General features: G+C 55.0%; 2 protein-coding genes across 2 annotated transcripts in view; one reads left to right on the top strand and one right to left on the bottom strand.

The window, feature by feature from the left end:
• LOC144601061 (zinc finger protein 536-like) overlaps positions 1-17473 on the top strand; it is a 30966-nt gene extending 13493 nt beyond the window's left edge. The window contains 6 exon segments of the mRNA XM_078412991.1: positions 7940-8225; positions 12045-12079; positions 12082-12185; positions 14089-14238; positions 16599-16686; positions 16689-17473. Coding sequence (XP_078269117.1) covers positions 7940-8225; positions 12045-12079; positions 12082-12185; positions 14089-14238; positions 16599-16686; positions 16689-16789 — 764 coding nt within the window. The 3' untranslated portion in view covers positions 16790-17473.
• A 310-nt stretch (positions 17474-17783) lies between these two features.
• The window catches only part of nop9 (NOP9 nucleolar protein), a 15671-nt gene continuing 15139 nt past the window's right edge, over positions 17784-18315 (bottom strand). The window contains 1 exon segment of the mRNA XM_078413306.1: positions 17784-17825. Coding sequence (XP_078269432.1) covers positions 17784-17825 — 42 coding nt within the window.

Genomic DNA, 18315 nt, shown 5'->3' with positions numbered 1-18315 from the left:
GGGGAGAACGTACAAACTGCGTACAGACGGTGCCCGTAGTCAGGATCAAAGCAGCAACTCTACCGCTGCGCCACCGTGCGGTTGTAACAATACTATGGAAAGTATGTGATTAAGCTAGAGAGAGGGTGCAGGGCAGGTTCACAAGGATGTTACTGGTACTGAAGGACTTGACTTTGAGGAAATTCAGCATGTTGCCAAATACTCAATTGAACCCTGACAAGTGTACGGTGGAGAGCGTACTGACCGAGTGCATCACAGCCTGCTTCGGTAATTCAAACACTGAAGAACGAAGGAGACTGCAAAGAGTCCTGGACAAAGGTGGACAGGCGAGAGAGGAACGTCCAAGGAAGGCCGCAGCTGGAGGCCCGCAGCAGCCTGGGGCTCGCCTGGATCGGACGCCACTCATAACAACTAGAACATGGACTGGACTTTGAAATAAGTACTAAAGCATGGCTCCTCGTGCATGCAGTAGACTATGTGTAATTTGCTAATCGAGGATGTGATTAGGTATGGCAATACTCCACTGGACTTTTTTTAAGAAAAGAATTTCACTGCGTGTGCACTTCACACGTCTATATACTAAAACTCTCGTTTGTTTGTTTGTTCCTGATCTACAGCCAAAACGGTACACGATAGCGTGACAATATTAGGCCCACCTTACTCACCGTCCTCCCTTTGGTGCTAATGGAAGAAGTTTCATTGAAATCGGTGTTATATTTTTTAAGTTATTCACATTTTAAAGTTTAAATCTATCTCCTAGGGAGATGGGGGGGGGGAGGAGAGAGGATAAGGGGGGAGGAGAGGGTGCTTCACCAATGCAGGAGAGGTTTGGGCCCAACGGGTTCACTTGGTCTAGTGTGACAATAAAAGCACCATGAAACTTACATCAAATCTAACTTGCATTAAAGTTCACGGAATGTGATGCTTACGTAAGTTGGGGTGTGCTTGTATTTACAGTTTCTTAAACTTTGTAAACTCACTCCAATATTTTCCCAATCATTATAAACTCACTTCAAATTTTTTGTTAACTTTGAAAATTCATTCCAAATGTTTCAAAACATTTAAACCTTTTCCAAGTTTGTCAAAGTTGCCATTACCTTTTCTCCAAACTTTAAAAATGTTCCAACATCTTCCAAAATACATAACCTTGATCTGAACTCTCCCCACAATTAGTCAATTTAGTCCAAAACGTAATTGTAAATTTGTTACCAGCTTTATAAACTTGCTCCAGTTTTGTAATCTGGCTCCCAATCCTGTCTCGTCTATGTCCTCCAGGACCACCACCTTTTGTGCTGAAACGTTACACCTCGGGCCCCATTAAATCTATCCCTCCTTTGTTTGGAGCTGGGCCAAACAAAGGCAAATTGGACAAAAAGACACAAAGTGCTGGAGTAATCCATGTTCCCCAGAAAATCTCTTCATATTCTCCGATCCATGTTCTCCAGAGATGCTGCCTGACCTGGTGAGTTCCACCAACACTTTGCATCCAGATTTTATAAACTCTCTAAATTCTCTCCAAACTTAGTTAACTTCTGCCTTAAGACATGCTCCAAACTATAGACAATAGGTGCAGGAGGAGGCCATTCAGCCCTTCGAGCCAGCACCACCATTCAATGTGATCATGGCTGATCATTCTCAATCAGTACCCCGTTCCTGCCTTCTCCCCATACCCCCTGACTCCGCTATCCTTAAGAGCTCTATCCAGCTCTCTCTTGAATGCATTCAGAGAATTGGCCTCCACTGCCTTTTGAGGCAGTGAATTCCACAGATTTACAACTCTCTGACTGAAAAAGTTTTTCCTTATCTCCGTTCTAAATGGCCGACCCCTTATTCTTACACTGTGGCCCCTGGTTCTGGACTCCCCCAACATTGGGAACATGTTAGGCTTTGTAAACTTGCCCTGCACACCCCCAATCTTTGTAAACACTCCAAATTTAGAATTTTTTTTTAGATTTAGAGATACAGTGCGGAAACAGGCCCTTCGGCCCACCGAGTCCGCGCCGCCCAGCGATCCCCGCACATTAACACTATCCTACATACACTAGGGACAATTTTTACATTTTACCCAGCCAATTAACCTACATACCTGTACATCTTTGGAGTGTGGGAGGAAACCGAAGATCTTGGAGAAAACCCACGCAGGTCACAGGGAGAACGTTCAAACTCCGTACAGACGGCGCCCATAGTCAGGATCGAACCTGAGTCTCTGGCGCTGCATTCGCTGTAAGGCAGCAACTCTACCGCTGCGCCACCGTGTTCCAAAGCTTTGTAAACTCACTCCAAACTTTAGAAAGTCCCTCCAAATTATTTTCAAAATGTATAAATTGTACCAAACTCTTTCCAACTTTTAAAACTCAACTTAAACATATTCCAAACACTGCAATTTTACACTAATCCATATACATTTATCCCAGTTCTTTCTCCAACTATGTAAACTTGGTAAATTCAGAACTTACTTCATACCTTCAGTGTTCAACTCTATACACTGTAAATGGATTGATTGTAATCATGCATTGTCTTTCTGCTGACTGGTTAGCACGTAACAAAAAGCTTCTCAATGCACCTAATAAATTGAACTGAAACTCGCTTTTACACTTTGAAGACTCAGTCCAAACTGCTAACTCACTTCAGGTTGCGTCCAAACTTTGTAAACCCAATCCAAACTCACCGGAACCATCCTCCAAACTCCAGAAAATCACTCCAAAATTTCCGAAAGTTAATTTCAAACTCTTTGTAAACATCCTCCAATATTTTCCCAATCTTTATAAACTCACTTTGAAAATGTATTCCAAATATTTCAAAACATTTAAACCCTTTCCAAGTATGTCAAAGTTGCCATTACCTTTCTCCAAACTTCTTCCAAAATACATAACCTTGATCTGAATTCTCCCCTCAATTAGTAAACTTAGTCAGGCAGCATCTCAGGAGAGAAGGAATGGGTGACGTTTCGGGTCGAGACCCTTCTTGTGAAGAAAGGTCACGACCCGAAACGTCGCCCATTCCTTCTCTCCTGAGATGCTGCCTGACCTGCTGAGTTACTCCAGCATTTTGTGAATAAATACCTTCGATTTGTAGCAGCATCTGCAGTTATTTTCTTAAATTAGTAAGCATGATCTGCAAATATAATGACTGATACAAAGTTTGTAAATTCACTCCAGATTCTCTTCATTTATACAGGTACATGGATAGAATAAGTTTAGAAGGATATGGGCAAAAAGCAGGCAGGTAGGACCAGTGTAGATGGGGGCATGTTGGTCGGTATGGGCAAGTTGGTCTGAAGGGCCTGTGTCACTGAAAGGAAGCATGCAGGTACAGCAGGCAGTGAAGCAAGCTAATGGAATGTTGGCCTTCATAACAAGAGGAGTTGAGTACAAGAGCAAAGAGGTCCTTCTGCAGTTGTACAGGGCCCTAGTGAGACCGCACCTGGAGTATTGTGTGCAGTTTTGGTCTCAAGAGAGAGTTAGATAGAGCTCTTAATGATAGCGGAGTCAAGGGATATGGGGAGAAGGCAGGAACGGGGTACTGATTGTGGATGATCACGGTGAATGGCGGTGCTGGCTCAAAGGACCGAATGGCCTCCTCCTGCACCTATTGTGTATTGACTATCCCCCATCTCTCAAAATGTTTAGAGTGGGTTTGAATTGTTGGAGATTTGGAGGGGATGAATCGAAAGTTTTGCGAGAAGTTGCACAGCGGTAGAGTTGTTGCCTCACAGCACCCGAGACCCGGGTTCCGTTCTGACTACGGGTGCTGTCTGTACGGAGTTTGCATGTTCTCCCCGAGAGCTGCGTGGGCTTTCTCCGGGTGCTCTGGTTTCCATCCACACTCCAAAGATGTGTAGGTTAATTGGCTTGGTCTAAATGTAAATTGTCCCTTGTGTGTGTAGGATAGCATTAATGTACGGGGATCGCTGCTCGGCACGGACTCAGTGGGCCGAAGGGCCTGTTTCCGCGCTGTATCTCTACACCAAAAAAAACTAAACTAAGTTTGCAAAGTTTTGGAAGTGGGAGGAGTTTTTTGGAACCTATGTCCCATCAATTTGCAAACTGTGGAGAACATTTCGAACTAGTTCTGGATGTTGTGAGACTTCTGATGTTGGCCTAAAAGTTTGGAAAAAGTTCACAAAGTGTAGAAAAAAGTTTGGAAGCACATTTACAAACCGTCATGATAAAGGAGACTTTATAAAGGACTTAGGAATGTTGGGATCAAAGATCAGATGTTTTGAAAAAGATCTAAATGAGTTTATACAGACACCCATGAATGTTTTGGTTGAATGGTTCCAGAGGGAACTTGCAAATATTCCTGCAATTTGGACTAAGCTTTGATGCACCACGCAATGATGCAAATTGGCAAGATTATAAAAGGAATTAGGTTACAGCCGGACGTTCACAGGATTCCTAGATTAGGAGTTAATTTTCAATGCGAGTGAGATAACCAAACAACAGAAAAACTTTGAATCTCACTTCAGGCAGTTTAGAAAGTTTGGACAGATCCTTGTGACAATCCCACCCTCCCCCTTCCCCATTCTCCTGTATCTCCCTCTCACTCCTCTCCTTCACTCCTGCATCTGTAGAGCTCCCTCTCCCATGTACAGCTTCTCTTCTCCCTCCTACATCTGGGGAGCTCCCCCTCCCCCCTCTCCTGTGTTGAGCTCCCTCTCCCCCCCCCCCCCTCTCCTGTGTTGAGCTCCCTCTCTCCCCCTCCCCCCTCTCCTGTGTTGAGCTCCCTCTCTCCCCCTCCCCCCTCTCCTGTGTGGAGCTCCTCTCCCCCCCCCCCCCCCCCCAGTGTGGAGCTCTCTCTCCCCCCCCCTTCCTGTGTGGAGCTCCCTCTCCCCCCCCCCCCCCCCCCCCAGTGTGGAGCTCCCTCTCTCCCCCCCCTCCTGTGTGGAGCTCCCTCTCCCCCCCCCCCCCCCAGTGTGGAGCTCCCTCTCTCCCCCCCTCCTGTGTGGAGCTCCGTCTCTCCCCCCCCCCCTCCTGTGTGGAGCTCCCTCTCCCTCCTGTGTGGAGTTCTCTCCCCCCCCCTCCAGTGTGGAGCTCTCTCTCCCCCCCCCTCCTGTGTGGAGCTCCCTCTCCCCCCCCCTCCTGTGTGGAGCTCTCTCTCCCCCCCCCCCCCTCCTGTGTGGAGCCCCCTCTCCCTCCTGTGTGGAGTTCTCTCCCTCCCCCCCCCCCCAGTGTGGAGCTCCCTCTCCCCCTTCCAGTGTGGAGCTCCCTCTCCCCCCCCCAGTGTGGAGCTCCCCCTCCCCCAGTGTGGAGCTCCCTCTCCCCCCTCCAGTGTGGAGCTCTCTCTCCCCCCCCCCCAGTGTGGAGCTCCCTCTCCCCCCCCCCCCCCCCCCAGTGTGGAGCTCCCTCTCCCCCTCCAGTGTGGAGCTCTCTCTCCCCTCCCCCCTCCAGTGTGGAGCTCCCCTCTCCCCCCCTCCAGTGTGGAGCTCCCTCTCCCCCCTCCAGTGTGGAGCTCTCTCTCCCCTCCCCCCCTCCAGTGTGGAGCTCCCTCTCCCCCCCCCCCCCCAGTGTGGAGCTCCCTCTCCCCCCTCCAGTGTGGAGCTCCCTCTCCCCCCCTCCAGTGTGGAGCTCCCTCTCTCCCCCCCCCCCCCAGTGTGGAGCTCCCTCTCCCCCCTCCAGTGTGGAGCTCCCTCTCCCCCCCTCCCCCCCCAGTGTGGAGCTCCCTCTCCCCCCCCTCCCCCCCCCCCCCCCCCAGTGTGGAGCTCCCTCTCGCCCCCCTCCAGTGTGGAGCTCTCTCTCCCCTCCCCCCCCCTCCAGTGTGGAGCTCCCTCTCCCCCCTCCCCCAGTGTGGAGCTCTCTCTCCCCTCCCCCCCCCCCCCTCCTGTGTGGCGCTCCCTCTCCCCCCCCCAGTGTGGAGCTCTCTCTCCCCCCCCCGTGTGGAGCTCCCTCTCCCCCCCCCCTCCTGTGTGGAGCTCCCTCCCCCCCCCCCCCCCCGTGTGGAGCTCTCTCTCCCCTCCCCCCCCTCCTGTGTGGAGCTCCCTCTCCCCCCTCCAGTGTGGAGTTCCCTCTCCCCCCCTCCAGTGTGGAGCTCTCTCTCTCCCCCCCTCCCCCCCCCCGTGTGGAGCTCCCTCTCCCCCCTCCAGTGTGGAGCTCTCTCTCCCCCCCCCCCCCCCCCCCCCCCCGTGTGGAGCTCCCTCTCCCCCCTCCAGTGTGGAGCTCTCTCTCCCCTCCCCCCCCTCCAGTGTGGAGCTCTCTCTCCCCCCCCCCAGTGTGGAGCTCTCTCTCCCCCCCCCCCCGTGTGGAGCTCCCTCTCCCCCCCTCCAGTGTGGAGCTCTCTCTCCCCCCCCCCCCCCCCCAGTGAGGAGCTCTCTCTCCCCCCCCCCCCCCCCCGTGTGGAGCTCCCTCTCCCCCCTCCAGTGTGGAGCTCTCTCTCCCCCCCCCCCCCCCCCCCAGTGTGGAGCTCTCTCTCCCCCCTCCAGTGTGGAGCTCTCTCTCCCCTCCCCCCCCTCCTGTGTGGAACCTCCCTCTCCCCCCCCCCCTCCTGTGTGGAGCTCCCTCTCCCCCCCCCCTCCTGTGTGGAGCTCCCTCTCCCCTCTGCATCTGTAGAGCTCCCTCTCACTTTCCTGTATCTGAGGAGCTTCCTCTTCCTCACTCCTGTATCGTAGAGTTTCCTCACACACCCTCACCTTCCTCTCCTGCACCTGGTCAGATCCTATCACTCCTCTCAGCCAACAATGAACCATTCTCCATTTCCTTAACATCGTCTGCTTACATCTGCCATTCTCACACCCTACCCTCTCGTTTCCTCTCCCCTGACTCACAGTCTGAAGAAGGGTCCCGACCCGAAACGTCACCCATTCCTTCTCTCCAGAGATGCTACCTGTCCCGCTGAGTTACTCCAGCATTTTGTGTCTATCTTTGGTCTAAACTGTACCTGTAGTTCCTTCCTACACACCTGTACCTGTGGAGCTACCTATCCCCCTCTCCTGTGTGGAGCTCTCTCTCACTTAGAAACATAGAAAGTAGGTGCAGGAGTAGGCTATTCAACCCTCGAGCCAGCACTGCAATTCAAGACTGGAGCGACTAGGCTTGTATACACTGGAATTTAGAAGAATGAGAGGGGATCTTATGAAACGTATAAGATTATTAAGGGGTTGGACACGTTAGAGGCAGAAACATGTTCCCAATGTTGGGGGAGTCCAGAACCAGGGGCCACAGTTTAAGAATAAGGGGTCGGCCATTTAGAACTGAGATGAGGAAAAACTTTTTCAGTCAGAGAGTGGTGAATCTGTGGAATTCTCTGCCTCAGAAGGCAATGGAGGCCAATTCTCTGAATGCATTCAAGAGAGAGCTAGATAGAGCTCTTAAGAATAGCGGTGTCAGGGGGTATGGGGAGAAGGCAGGAACGGGGTACTGATTGAGAATGATCAGCCATGATCACATTGAATGGCGGTGCTGGCTCGAAGGGCCGAATGGCCTCCTCCTGCACCTATTGTCTGAGCTATATGGAGAGGTTGAGCAGGCTGGGGCTCTACTCCGTGGAGCGCAGGAGGATGAGGGGTGATCTTATAGAGGTGTATACAATCATGAGAGGAACAGATCAGGTAGGTGCACAGAGTCTCTTGCCCAAACTATCGGGAATCGAGGACCAGAGGACATGGGTTTAAGGTGAAAAGATTTCATAGGAATCTGAGGGGTAACTTTTTCACAGAAAGGGTGGTGGGTGTGTGGAACGGGCTGCCAGAGGAGGTAGTTGAGGCAGGGACTATCATAACATTTAAGAAACAGACAGGTACATGGATCGGGCAGGTTTGGAGAGACATAGGCCAAACGCAGGCAGGTTAGACTAGTGTAGATGGGACATGTTGGCTGGTGTGGGCAAGTTGGGCGAAGAGCCTGTGTGACTCTGTGATTCTATCTCAGCCAAAGCCCTGGCAGTTGTGGGAGGGGGTTGGGGAGATTATTTACTGCCTGTGATTCCTTATGAAAATAACACGTAGGAATTCACCGGACTTTGGACCTGCCTACGCCAGGGTTCGGAGTCCGACTCTCTCCTCCCCCACGCCCGTCCAAGCTTCAAGCTGAGTCCACTGCTGCGATTGCTCGTCAGAGTCCCGATCTTGCCGTGGGGGTGACTGCGAGACGTCGGGAACGAGACGGGACACACACCATGTCCCACTCAGGAGAGAATGCCGACAAAGGATTCAACGGGGGACCGGACAGGGAGGATTACACGGACATCGTCAGGCACATGAGCTACATCTCCACGGCCTCCTCCCTGATCAGGTTAGTTCAAGGTTCACAAATCACGCCAGCAGAATCTAGTCCATTCGGCCCATCTCATTTACCCCCACCGTTCTTTAGACATTCGAAATATATACAGCCCACCAGCACAGTCTTTTACCCAGAGTAATGGGAACCGAGGACCAGAGAACATGGGTTCAAGGTGAAGGGGAAAAGATTTAATAGGAATCCGAGAGGCAACTTTTTCCGCACAGAGGGTGGTGGGTGTATGGAACGAGCTGCCAGAGAGGTAGTCGAGGCTGGGACTATCCCATCGTTTAAGAAACATTTGGACAGATACATGGATAGGTCAAGTTTGGAGGGATATGGACCAGCGCGGGGCAAGTGGGACTAGGGTAGCTGGGACATTGTGTGGGCAAGTTGGGCCAAAGGGCCAATTTCCTCACTGTATCACTCTATGACTGTCTACCCTATCAATAGACACCAGACAATAGGTGCAGGAGTAGGCCATTCGGCCCTTCGAGCCAGCACCGCCATTCAATGTGATCATGGCTGATCATTCTCAATCAGTACCCCGTTCTTGCCTTCTCCCCATACACAAAGGGTGGTGTGTGTATTGAACTAGCTGCCAGAGGAGATAGTTAAGGCAGGGACTATCCCAACGTTTAAGAAACAGACAGGTACATGGATAGGATGGGTTTGGAGGATATGGGCCAAACGCAGGCAGGTGGGACTAGTGTAGCTGGGACATGGTGGCTGGTAAGTTGGGCCGATGGGCCTGTTTCCACGCTGTGTGGCTCAGCCTCTATAACTGGAGGCATTAATTGTGGCTGAACACATGCCTCATTGTGGCACTGATATCCAGGGGAATCGAAAACCAGAGGACATGGATTTAAGGTGAAGGGGAAAAGATTTTATAGGAACCTGAGGAGTAACTTTTCTACATAAAGAACGATGGGTGTTGAAACAAACTACTGGAGGAGGTAGTTGGGGCAGGTACTAAGAAACATTTAGGACAGGTACATGGATAGGACAGGTTTAGAGGGATACGGGCCCAACGCAGGCAGGTGGGACGAGTGTAGACCGGGCATGTTGGCCGGTTTGGGCTGAAGGGCCTGTTCCAATGATCTATGACTGTGTGGGGGGGAAACCAGAGCACCCGGAGAAAACCCACACAGTGACAGGGAGAACGTACAACCTCTGTGCATAAAGCATCCTTAATCAGGATCAAACCCGGGTCTCTGGCGCTATAAGTCAGCAACTCTACTGCTACACCACCGTGCTGCCCCAAAGTAGTATATAAAATGATCAGAGGTATAGACAGCGTAGACAGTCAGAACCTTTTTCCTTACGGTAGAAATGTCAAAGACTAGAGGACATAGCTTCAAGGTGAGACAATAGACAAAAGACAATAGGTGCAGGAGGAGGCTATTCGGCCCTTCGAGCCAGCACCGCCATTCAATGTGATCATGGCTGATCATTCTCAATCAGTACCCCGTTCCTGCCTTCTCCCCATACCCCCTGACTCCGCTATCCTTAAGTGCTCTATCTAGCTCTCTCTTGAATGCATTCAGAGAATTGGCCTCCACTGCCTTCTGAGGCAGTGAATTTCACAGATTCACAACCCTCTGACTGAAAAGGTTTTTCCTCATCTCAGTTCTAAATGGCCGACCCCTATTCTTAAACTGTGGCCCCTGGTTCTGGACTCCCCCAACATTGGGAACATGTTTGAGGAGGGCCGAAGGGCCTGTTCCTGTGCCGTGTCATTCTGTGCTCTATAATTTATATTTTCATTAAGAAATATGACACATGAAAATGAAAAACAATGATGAGAATCACAGTCAAAGGATAGAAACAAAAATGGCAATACTACAATCAAAGTACTGTGTATTTGGGGGATCGTATTGAAACATATAAGATAATTAGGGGATTGGACACATTAGAGGCAGGAAACATGTTCCCAATGTTGGGGGAGTCCAGAACAAGAGGCCACAGTTTAAGAATAAGGGGTCGGCCATTTAGAACGGAGATGAGGAAGAACTTTTTCAGTCAGAGAGTTGTGAAGGTGTGGAATTCTCTGCCTCAGAAGGCAGTGGAGGCCAGTTCATTGGATGCTTTCAAGAGAGAGCTGGATAGAGCTCTTAAGGATAGCGGAGTGAGGGGGTATGGGGAGAAGGCAGGAACGGGGTACTGATTGAGAATGATCAGCCCACGATCACATTGAATGGCGGTGCTGGCTCGAAGGGCTGAATGGCCTACTCCTGCACCTATTGTCTATTGTCTATCAATAGATTGAAATAAAAACCTCTCTCCTCTCCATTCCTCTCCCCCTCTCTCTCTCCCCCTCCCCTCTCTCTCTCCCCTCTCCTCTCTCTCCCCCTCTCCACCTCACTCCCTCTATCCCCTCCCCTCTCACCCTCTCTCCTCTCCCCACCCCCTCCTCTCTCCCCATCCCTCCCTCTCTCCCCAACCCCACCCCCTCCTCTCCCTCTCTCCCCACCCCCTTTCTCCTCACCCCCTCTCTCCCCACCCCCTCTCTCCCCACCCCCTCTCTGCCCACCTCCTCTCTCCCCACCCCCTCTCTCCCCACCCCCTCTCTCCCCACCCCCCCCTCTCTCCGCACCCCCTCTCTCCCCACCCCCTCTCTCCCCACCCCCTCTCTCCCCCACCCCCCCCCCTCTCTCCCCACCCCCTCTCTCCCCACCCCCTCTCTCCCCACCCCCTCTCTCCCCACCCCCTCTCTCCTCTCTTCTGTGTTTCAAAGATATAATCAAACAAAACAAAACAGAGCAAAACAAAGGACAAAAACAAAAAAGTGGGAGAAGGGGTGGGGGGGATATCCGTTAGTCAGGAGACAGAGATTGCAGAGAGTGGAAAAACGTTAAAAAAAAGATTGCCACTTATTATAGAATTTATCAGAATTGCCACTCAGTGAATATCTAATTCCATCATCCTGCTCTCTACGACAGGGGAGTGTTGAAGGCATCTTGGACACTTGCCTTCGTCGGACTACACAGGTGATGTGGCATGTACAGATCATGGGCTGGATGGCACTTGTGTACAGTTCTGGCACCCACACTGCAGATAGGATGTGTTAGTAATGATTCATGCTGAGCTTATTGTTGTCATGTGTACCGACCGAGGTGCAGTGACCGTGGGGGGAGAGGGGGGTGTGTGGGTTATTGCAACCCCCCCCCTCCCCAACATGGCAGTGGCCGTCCCCACTGGGTGCTGCTGGGACAGGGGGTACTGTGTATACATCTCACCACCCCTCTTTTCTCTCTTCCCCCCTCTCCCTCTCTTTCTCCCTCCTCCTCCCCCTATCTCCCTCCCCTCTCTATCTCTCTACCTCACTCTCTCTTCCTCCCCCCCCTCCTCTCCCCCTCTCCATCTCTCTACCTCACTCTCTCCCCCCTCTCCTCTCCCCCTATCTCCCTCCCCTCTCCATCTCTCTACCCCACTCTCTCTTCCTCTACCCCCTCCTCCTCTCCCTCTCTTTCTCCCTCTCCATTCCTCTCTCCCTCCCTCCCTCCTCTCCTCTCCATTCCTCTCCCCCTCTCTCTCCCATCTCTCTTCCTCACTCTCTCTCCCTCCTCCTCTCCCTCTCTCTTTCTCCCCTCTCCATTCCGCTCCCCCTCTCTCTCCATCTCTCAACCTCACTCTCTCCCTCTCCCCCTCCTCTCTCACCCTCTCTCCTCTCCATCTCTCCCTCCACCCCCTCCTCCCTCCCCTCCCCCCTCTCTCTCTCTATCCTCTCCCCTCCATCTCTCTACCCCTCTCTCCCTCCCCTCTCCATTCCTCCCCCCCTCTCCCCCCAACCATCTCTCACTCTCCCCCTCTCTATTCCCCCCTCTCCCCCAGGGCAGTCACGACGGCCGGTTCGGAGCTGGGTCGCCGATGTTGGGTTCGGCTCCTGCCCCCCGTCCCTTCCGAGTCTGTAACCACGACCGGTCGCGGCGCAGCGGGGTGACAGCTGGGAGCCTCCGGGAGCTCATCGGCAAGGTAGGGCCCGGGGAGGGGGGGAGAGAGAGAGGGGGACGGAGCACAGTGTTGGGGGGGGGGGGGGTGTTGGGGAGTCACACACACACAACAGACACGCACACGCACACTCTCACACAATGACACACTAATACATGCACACACACACAACAGACACACACACACACACACACACACTCACTCACACAATGACACACAAACAGGAATACACACACATTGACACACTAATACACACACACACACAAACATAGAAACATAGAAAATAGGTGCAGGAGTAGGCCATTTGGCCCTTCGAGCCTGTACGCACCGCCATTCAATATGATCATGGCTGATCATCCAGCTCAGTATCCTGTACCTGCCTTCTCTCCATACCCCCTGATCCCTTTAGCAAAAAGGGCCACATCTAACTCCCTCTTAAATATAGCCAATGAACTGCCTCAACTACCTTCTGTGGCAGAGAATTCCACAGACTCACCACTCTCTGTGTGAAGAAATGTTTTCTCATCTCGGTCCTAAAAGACTTCCCCCTTATCCTTAAGCTGTGACCCCTGGTTCTGACTCCCCCAACATCGGGAACAATCTTCCCGCATCTAGCCTCTCCAACCCCTTAAGAATTTTATATGTTTCTATAAGATCCTCCCTCAGTCTTCTAAATTCCAGCGAGTATAAGCCTAGTCTATCCAGTCTTTCCTCATATGCAAGTCCCGCCATCCCAGGGATCAATCTGGTGAACATTCTCTGTACTCCCTCTAAGGCAAGAACGTCTTTCCTCAGGTTAGGAGACCAAAACTGCACACAATACTCCAGGTGCGGTCTCACCAAGGCCCTGTACAACTGCAGCAGAACCTCCCTGCTCCTAAACTCAAATCCTCTTGCTATGAATGCCAACATACCATTCGCTTTCTTCACTGCCTGCTGCACCTGCATGCTTGCTTTCAATGACTGGTGCACCATGACACCAGGTCACGTTGCATCTCCCCTTCTCCAATCGGTCACCATTCAGGTAATACTCTGCTTTCCTGTTCTTGCCGCCAAAGTGGATAACCTCACATTTATCCACATTATATCGCATCTGCCATGCATTTGCCCACTCGCCTAATCTATCCAAGTCACTCTGCAGCCTCCTAGCATCCTCCTCACAGCTAACACTGCCACCCAGCTTCGTGTCATCCGCAAACTTAGAGATGTTGCATTCAATTCCCTCGTCCAAATCATTAAATATACACTGTAAATAACTGGGGTCCCAGCACTGAGCCTTGCGGTACCCCACTAGTCACTGCCTGCCATTCCGAAAAGGACCCGTTTATTCCTACTCTTTGCTTCCTGTCCGCCAACCAATTCTCTATCCACATCAACACTGAACCCACAATACCGTGTGCTTTAGGTTTGTACACCAATCTCCTATGTGGGACAACAGACGCACACTGACACACGCAACAGACACACACTCTCACACACACACACACTCACACACACACACTCACACACACACACACTCACACACACACACACACACACACTCACACACACACACACACTCACACACACACACACACTCACACACACACACACACACACACACACTCACACACACACACACACACACACACACACACACAACAGGAATGCACACATTGACACACTAATACGTGCACACACTCTCACAATGACACACACACACACACAGAAACACAACCGGGATACAGACAGACAGACGCTGACACACACGGCCCTCTCGCCCTGATGAAGCCTCCACAAGACCAGAGCTCCACCCCCCCGGTCCCACCAGTGACCCCCCCCCCGGGTCTCCCCGCCCACGGTGACTCCCTGTACCCAGTGTCGTAGTCCCATCTCTCCACCCCCGTCCTGCCCCCCTGTGTGACCCTCTCCCCTCCCCCCCCCCCAGGCGATGGACGCTCTGCTGGTCAGTGGGGTGGTGACCCTGGTCCTGGATGAAGATGGCACCCTGGTGGACACTGAGGACTTCTTCCAGCACCTGGACGATGGCGCCAGCCTGATGGTCCTGGACAGGGGGCAGAGGTGGAGGTCGACCCAGGTCAGTGCTGGCTCCAGCGGCACATCGCTGCCCCGTACACCCGCGCACTGGCCCCCCCACGCCAACGCACACCGCCCCCCCACGCCAACGCACCGCCCCGCCTCGCCAACGCACACCGCCCCCCCACGCCAACGCACCGCCCCGCCTCGCCAACGCACACCGCCCCCCCACGCCAACGCACCGCCCCGCCTCGCCAACGCACACCGGCCCCCCCCCACGCCAACGCACACCGTCCGTCCCCCACGCACACCGTCCCCCCCACGCCAACGCACACCGTCCCCCCCACGCCAACGCACACCGTCCCCCCCACGCCAACACACACCGTCCCCCCCCACGCACACCGTCCCCCCCACGCCAACACACACCGTCCCCCCCCACGCACACCGTCCCCCCCACGCCAACGCACACCGTCCCCCCCACGCCAACGCACACCGTCCCCCCCCCAAGCCAACGCACACCGCCCCCCCACGCCAACGCACACCGTCCCCCCCACGCCAACGCACACCGTCCCCCCCACGCCAACGCACACCGCCCCCCCCCACGCCAACGCACACCCGTCCCCCCCACGCCAACGCACAGCGTCCCCCCCACGCCAACGTACACCGCCCCCCCCCCACGCACACCGTCCCCCCACGCCAACGCACACCGGCCCCCCCCACGCCAACGCACACCGTCTCCCCACGCACACCGTCCCCCCACGCCAACGCACACCATCCCCCCCCACGCCAACGCACACCGTCCCCCCACGCACACCGTCCCCCCACGCCAACGCACACCGTCCCCCCCCCACGCTAACGCACACCGTCCCCCCCCACGCCAACGCACACCGTCCCCCCACGCCAACGCACACCGTCCCCCCCCACGCCAACGCACACCGTCCCCCCACGCCAACGCACACCGTCCCCCCCCCACGCACACCGTCCCCCCACGCCAACGCTCACCGTCCCCCCCCACGCCAACGCACCGCCCCGCCTCGCCAACGCACACCGCCCCCCCACGCCAACGCACCGCCCCCCCACGCCAACGCACACCGTCCCCCCCCCACGCACACCGTCCCCCCCACGCCAACGCACACCGTCCCCCCCACGCCAACGCACACCGTCCCCCCCACGCCAACACACACCGTCCCCCCCCACGCACACCGTCCCCCCCACGCCAACACACACCGTCCCCCCCCACGCACACCGTCCCCCCCACGCCAACGTACACCGTCCCCCCCACGCCAACGCACACCGTCCGTCCCCAAGCCAACGCACACCGCCCCCCCACGCCAACGCACACCGTCCCCCCCACGCCAACGCACACCGTCCCCCCCACGCCAACGCACACCGCCCCCCCCACGCCAACGCACACCGTCCCCCCCACGCCAACGCACACCGTCCCCCCCACGCCAACGCACACCGCCCCCCCCCCACGCACACCGTCCCCCCACGCCAACGCACACCGGCCCCCCCACGCCAACGCACACCGTCCCCCCACGCACACCGTCCCCCCACGCCAACGCACACCATCCCCCCCCCACGCCAACGCACACCGTCCCCCCCACGCCAACGCACACCGTCCCCCCCCACGCCAACGCACACCGTCCCCCCCACGCCAATGCACACCGTCCCCCCACGCCAACGCACACCGTCCCCCCCCACGCCAACGCACACCGTCCCCCCACGCCAACGCACACCGTCCCCCCCCACGCCAACGCACACCGTCCCCCCACGCCAACGCACACCGTCCCCCCCCACGCCAACGCACACCGCCCCCCCCCCACGCACACCGTCCCCCCACGCCAACGCACACCGCCCCCCCCACGCACACCGTCCCCCCCCACGCACACCGTCCCCCCACGCCAACGCACACCGTCCCCCCCCACGCCAACGCACACCGCCCCCCCCCACGCACACCGTCCCCCCCACGCCAACGCACACCGTCCCCCCCCCACGCCAACGCACACCGCCCCCCCCCACGCACACCGTCCCCCCCACGCACACCGTCCCCCCCCACGCCAACGCACACCGTCTCCCCCACGCAACGCACACCGTCCCCCCCACACCAACGCACACCGTCCCCCCCCACACCGTCCCCCCCCAACGCACACCGTCCCCCCCCACGCACACCGCCCCCCCCCCACATCAACGCACACTGTCCCCCCCACACCAACGCCCCCCCCCACGCACACCGCCCCCCCACGCCAACGCACACCGCCCCCCCCACACCAACGCACACCGCCCCCCCCACACCAACGCACACCGTCCCCCCCCACACCGTCCCCCCCCAACGCACACCGTCCCCCCCCCCACGCACACCGCCCCCCCCACATCAACGCACACTGTCCCCCCCACACCAACGCACACCGTCTGTTACAGAAGGGGGGAGTTTCGTACGCACTGACCCAGAAGCCAAAGAACAGCAAAGACATCGCCCGGATCACGTTCGACGTCTACAAGCGGAATCCAGGGACCTCTTTGGTTCCCTCAACGTCCGGGCGACCTTCTACGGCCTTTACTCCATGACCTTTGACATCAAGGGCCTGGGGCCAAAGAGGGTCATAAGGTAACGGGCACGTTTCTGAGTCGGGGACGTCATTAGCCGGGGAACCCGTTTAGCTTAGCTTAGAGAAAACAGCGCGGAAACAGGCCCTTCGGCCCACCAAGTCCGTGCTGACCAGCGATCATTCCGTACACTAGCATCATCCCACACACACTAGGGACAATTTAGACAATAGGCCATTCGGCCCTTCGAGCCAGCACCACCATTCAATGTGATCATGGCTGACCATTCTCAATCAGTACCCCGTTCCTGCCTTCTCCCCATACCCCCCTGACTCCGCTATCCTTAAGCGCTCTATCTAGCTCTCTCTTAGGGGTTCCACCCTGACTACAAGAGTTTGTACGTTCTCCCCGTGACCTGCGTGGGATTCCTCCCACACTCCAATGACGTACAGGTTTGGAGGGTAATTGGCTTTGTATAAATATAACTTTAGAAGGATGAGAGGGGATCTCATCGAAACGTATAAGATTATTAAGGGGTCGGATACGTTAGAGGCAGGAAACATGTTCCCAATGTTGGGGGAGTCCAGAACCAGGGGCCACAGTTATAGGAGAGATGTCGTCAAGCTGGAAAGGGTACAGAAAAGATTACGAGGATGTTGCCAGGACTCGAGGGCGTGAGTAATAGGGGGAGGTTGAGCAGGCTGGGTCTCTATTCCCTGGAGCGCAGGAGGATGAGGGGAGATCTTATAGAGGTGTACAAAATCATGAGAGGAATAGATCGGGTAGACGCACAGAGTCTCTTGCCCAGAGTAGGTGAATCGAGGACCAGAGGACACAGGTTTAAGGTGAAGGGGGAAAAGATTTAATGGGAACCTGGGGGGGGTAACTTTTCAAACAGGGGGTGGTGGGTGTGTGGAACGAGCTGCCGGAAGAGGGAGTTGAGGCTGGGGACTATCCCAACGTTTAAGAAACATTTGGACAGATACATGGATAGGACGGGTTTGGAGGGATATGGGCCAAACGCAGGCAGTGTAGATGGGCTTCCTCTACACCATCCCATCACACACACGCTCCCAGGGACAGGATCAACGCTGTGTGACTCTAAGTTTTGAATAAGTTTAAGTTCATTGGCCAAGTATGTGCAGGTACAAGGAATGTGCCCTTGGTGCTCCTCTCACAACAACACAAACGTACAGTTAACAATGAAGAATAAAGCATAACCACACCAAAACAATATGGATACAACATCACGGTCTAAACACGTGGGTGGAAATAAACCAGAGCAAACAAAGAGAGACTACAGACTTTGGTTAATTGAGTAGAACTACCACTCGTGGAATAAAGCTGTTTTTTATGTCCGGCTGTGGCTGCTTTGACCGTCCAGAGTGGCCTTCCCGAAGGAAGTGCTTTTCTGGGTCAGAGAGGTTGTTAACAGAGAGACAATGATTGTCCCGGTAACAGTATAAGAAAATAACTGCAGATGCAGGTACAAATCGAAGGTATTTATTCACAAAATGTTGGAGTAACTCAGCAGGGTCAGGCAGCATCTCGGGAGAGAAGGAATGGGTGACGTTTCGGGTCGAGACCCTTC

Source organism: Rhinoraja longicauda, chromosome 16 (assembly GCF_053455715.1).
Source record: "Rhinoraja longicauda isolate Sanriku21f chromosome 16, sRhiLon1.1, whole genome shotgun sequence".
Taxonomy (NCBI): domain Eukaryota; kingdom Metazoa; phylum Chordata; class Chondrichthyes; order Rajiformes; family Arhynchobatidae; genus Rhinoraja; species Rhinoraja longicauda.
This window is presented reverse-complemented; position numbering and strand designations above follow the sequence as displayed.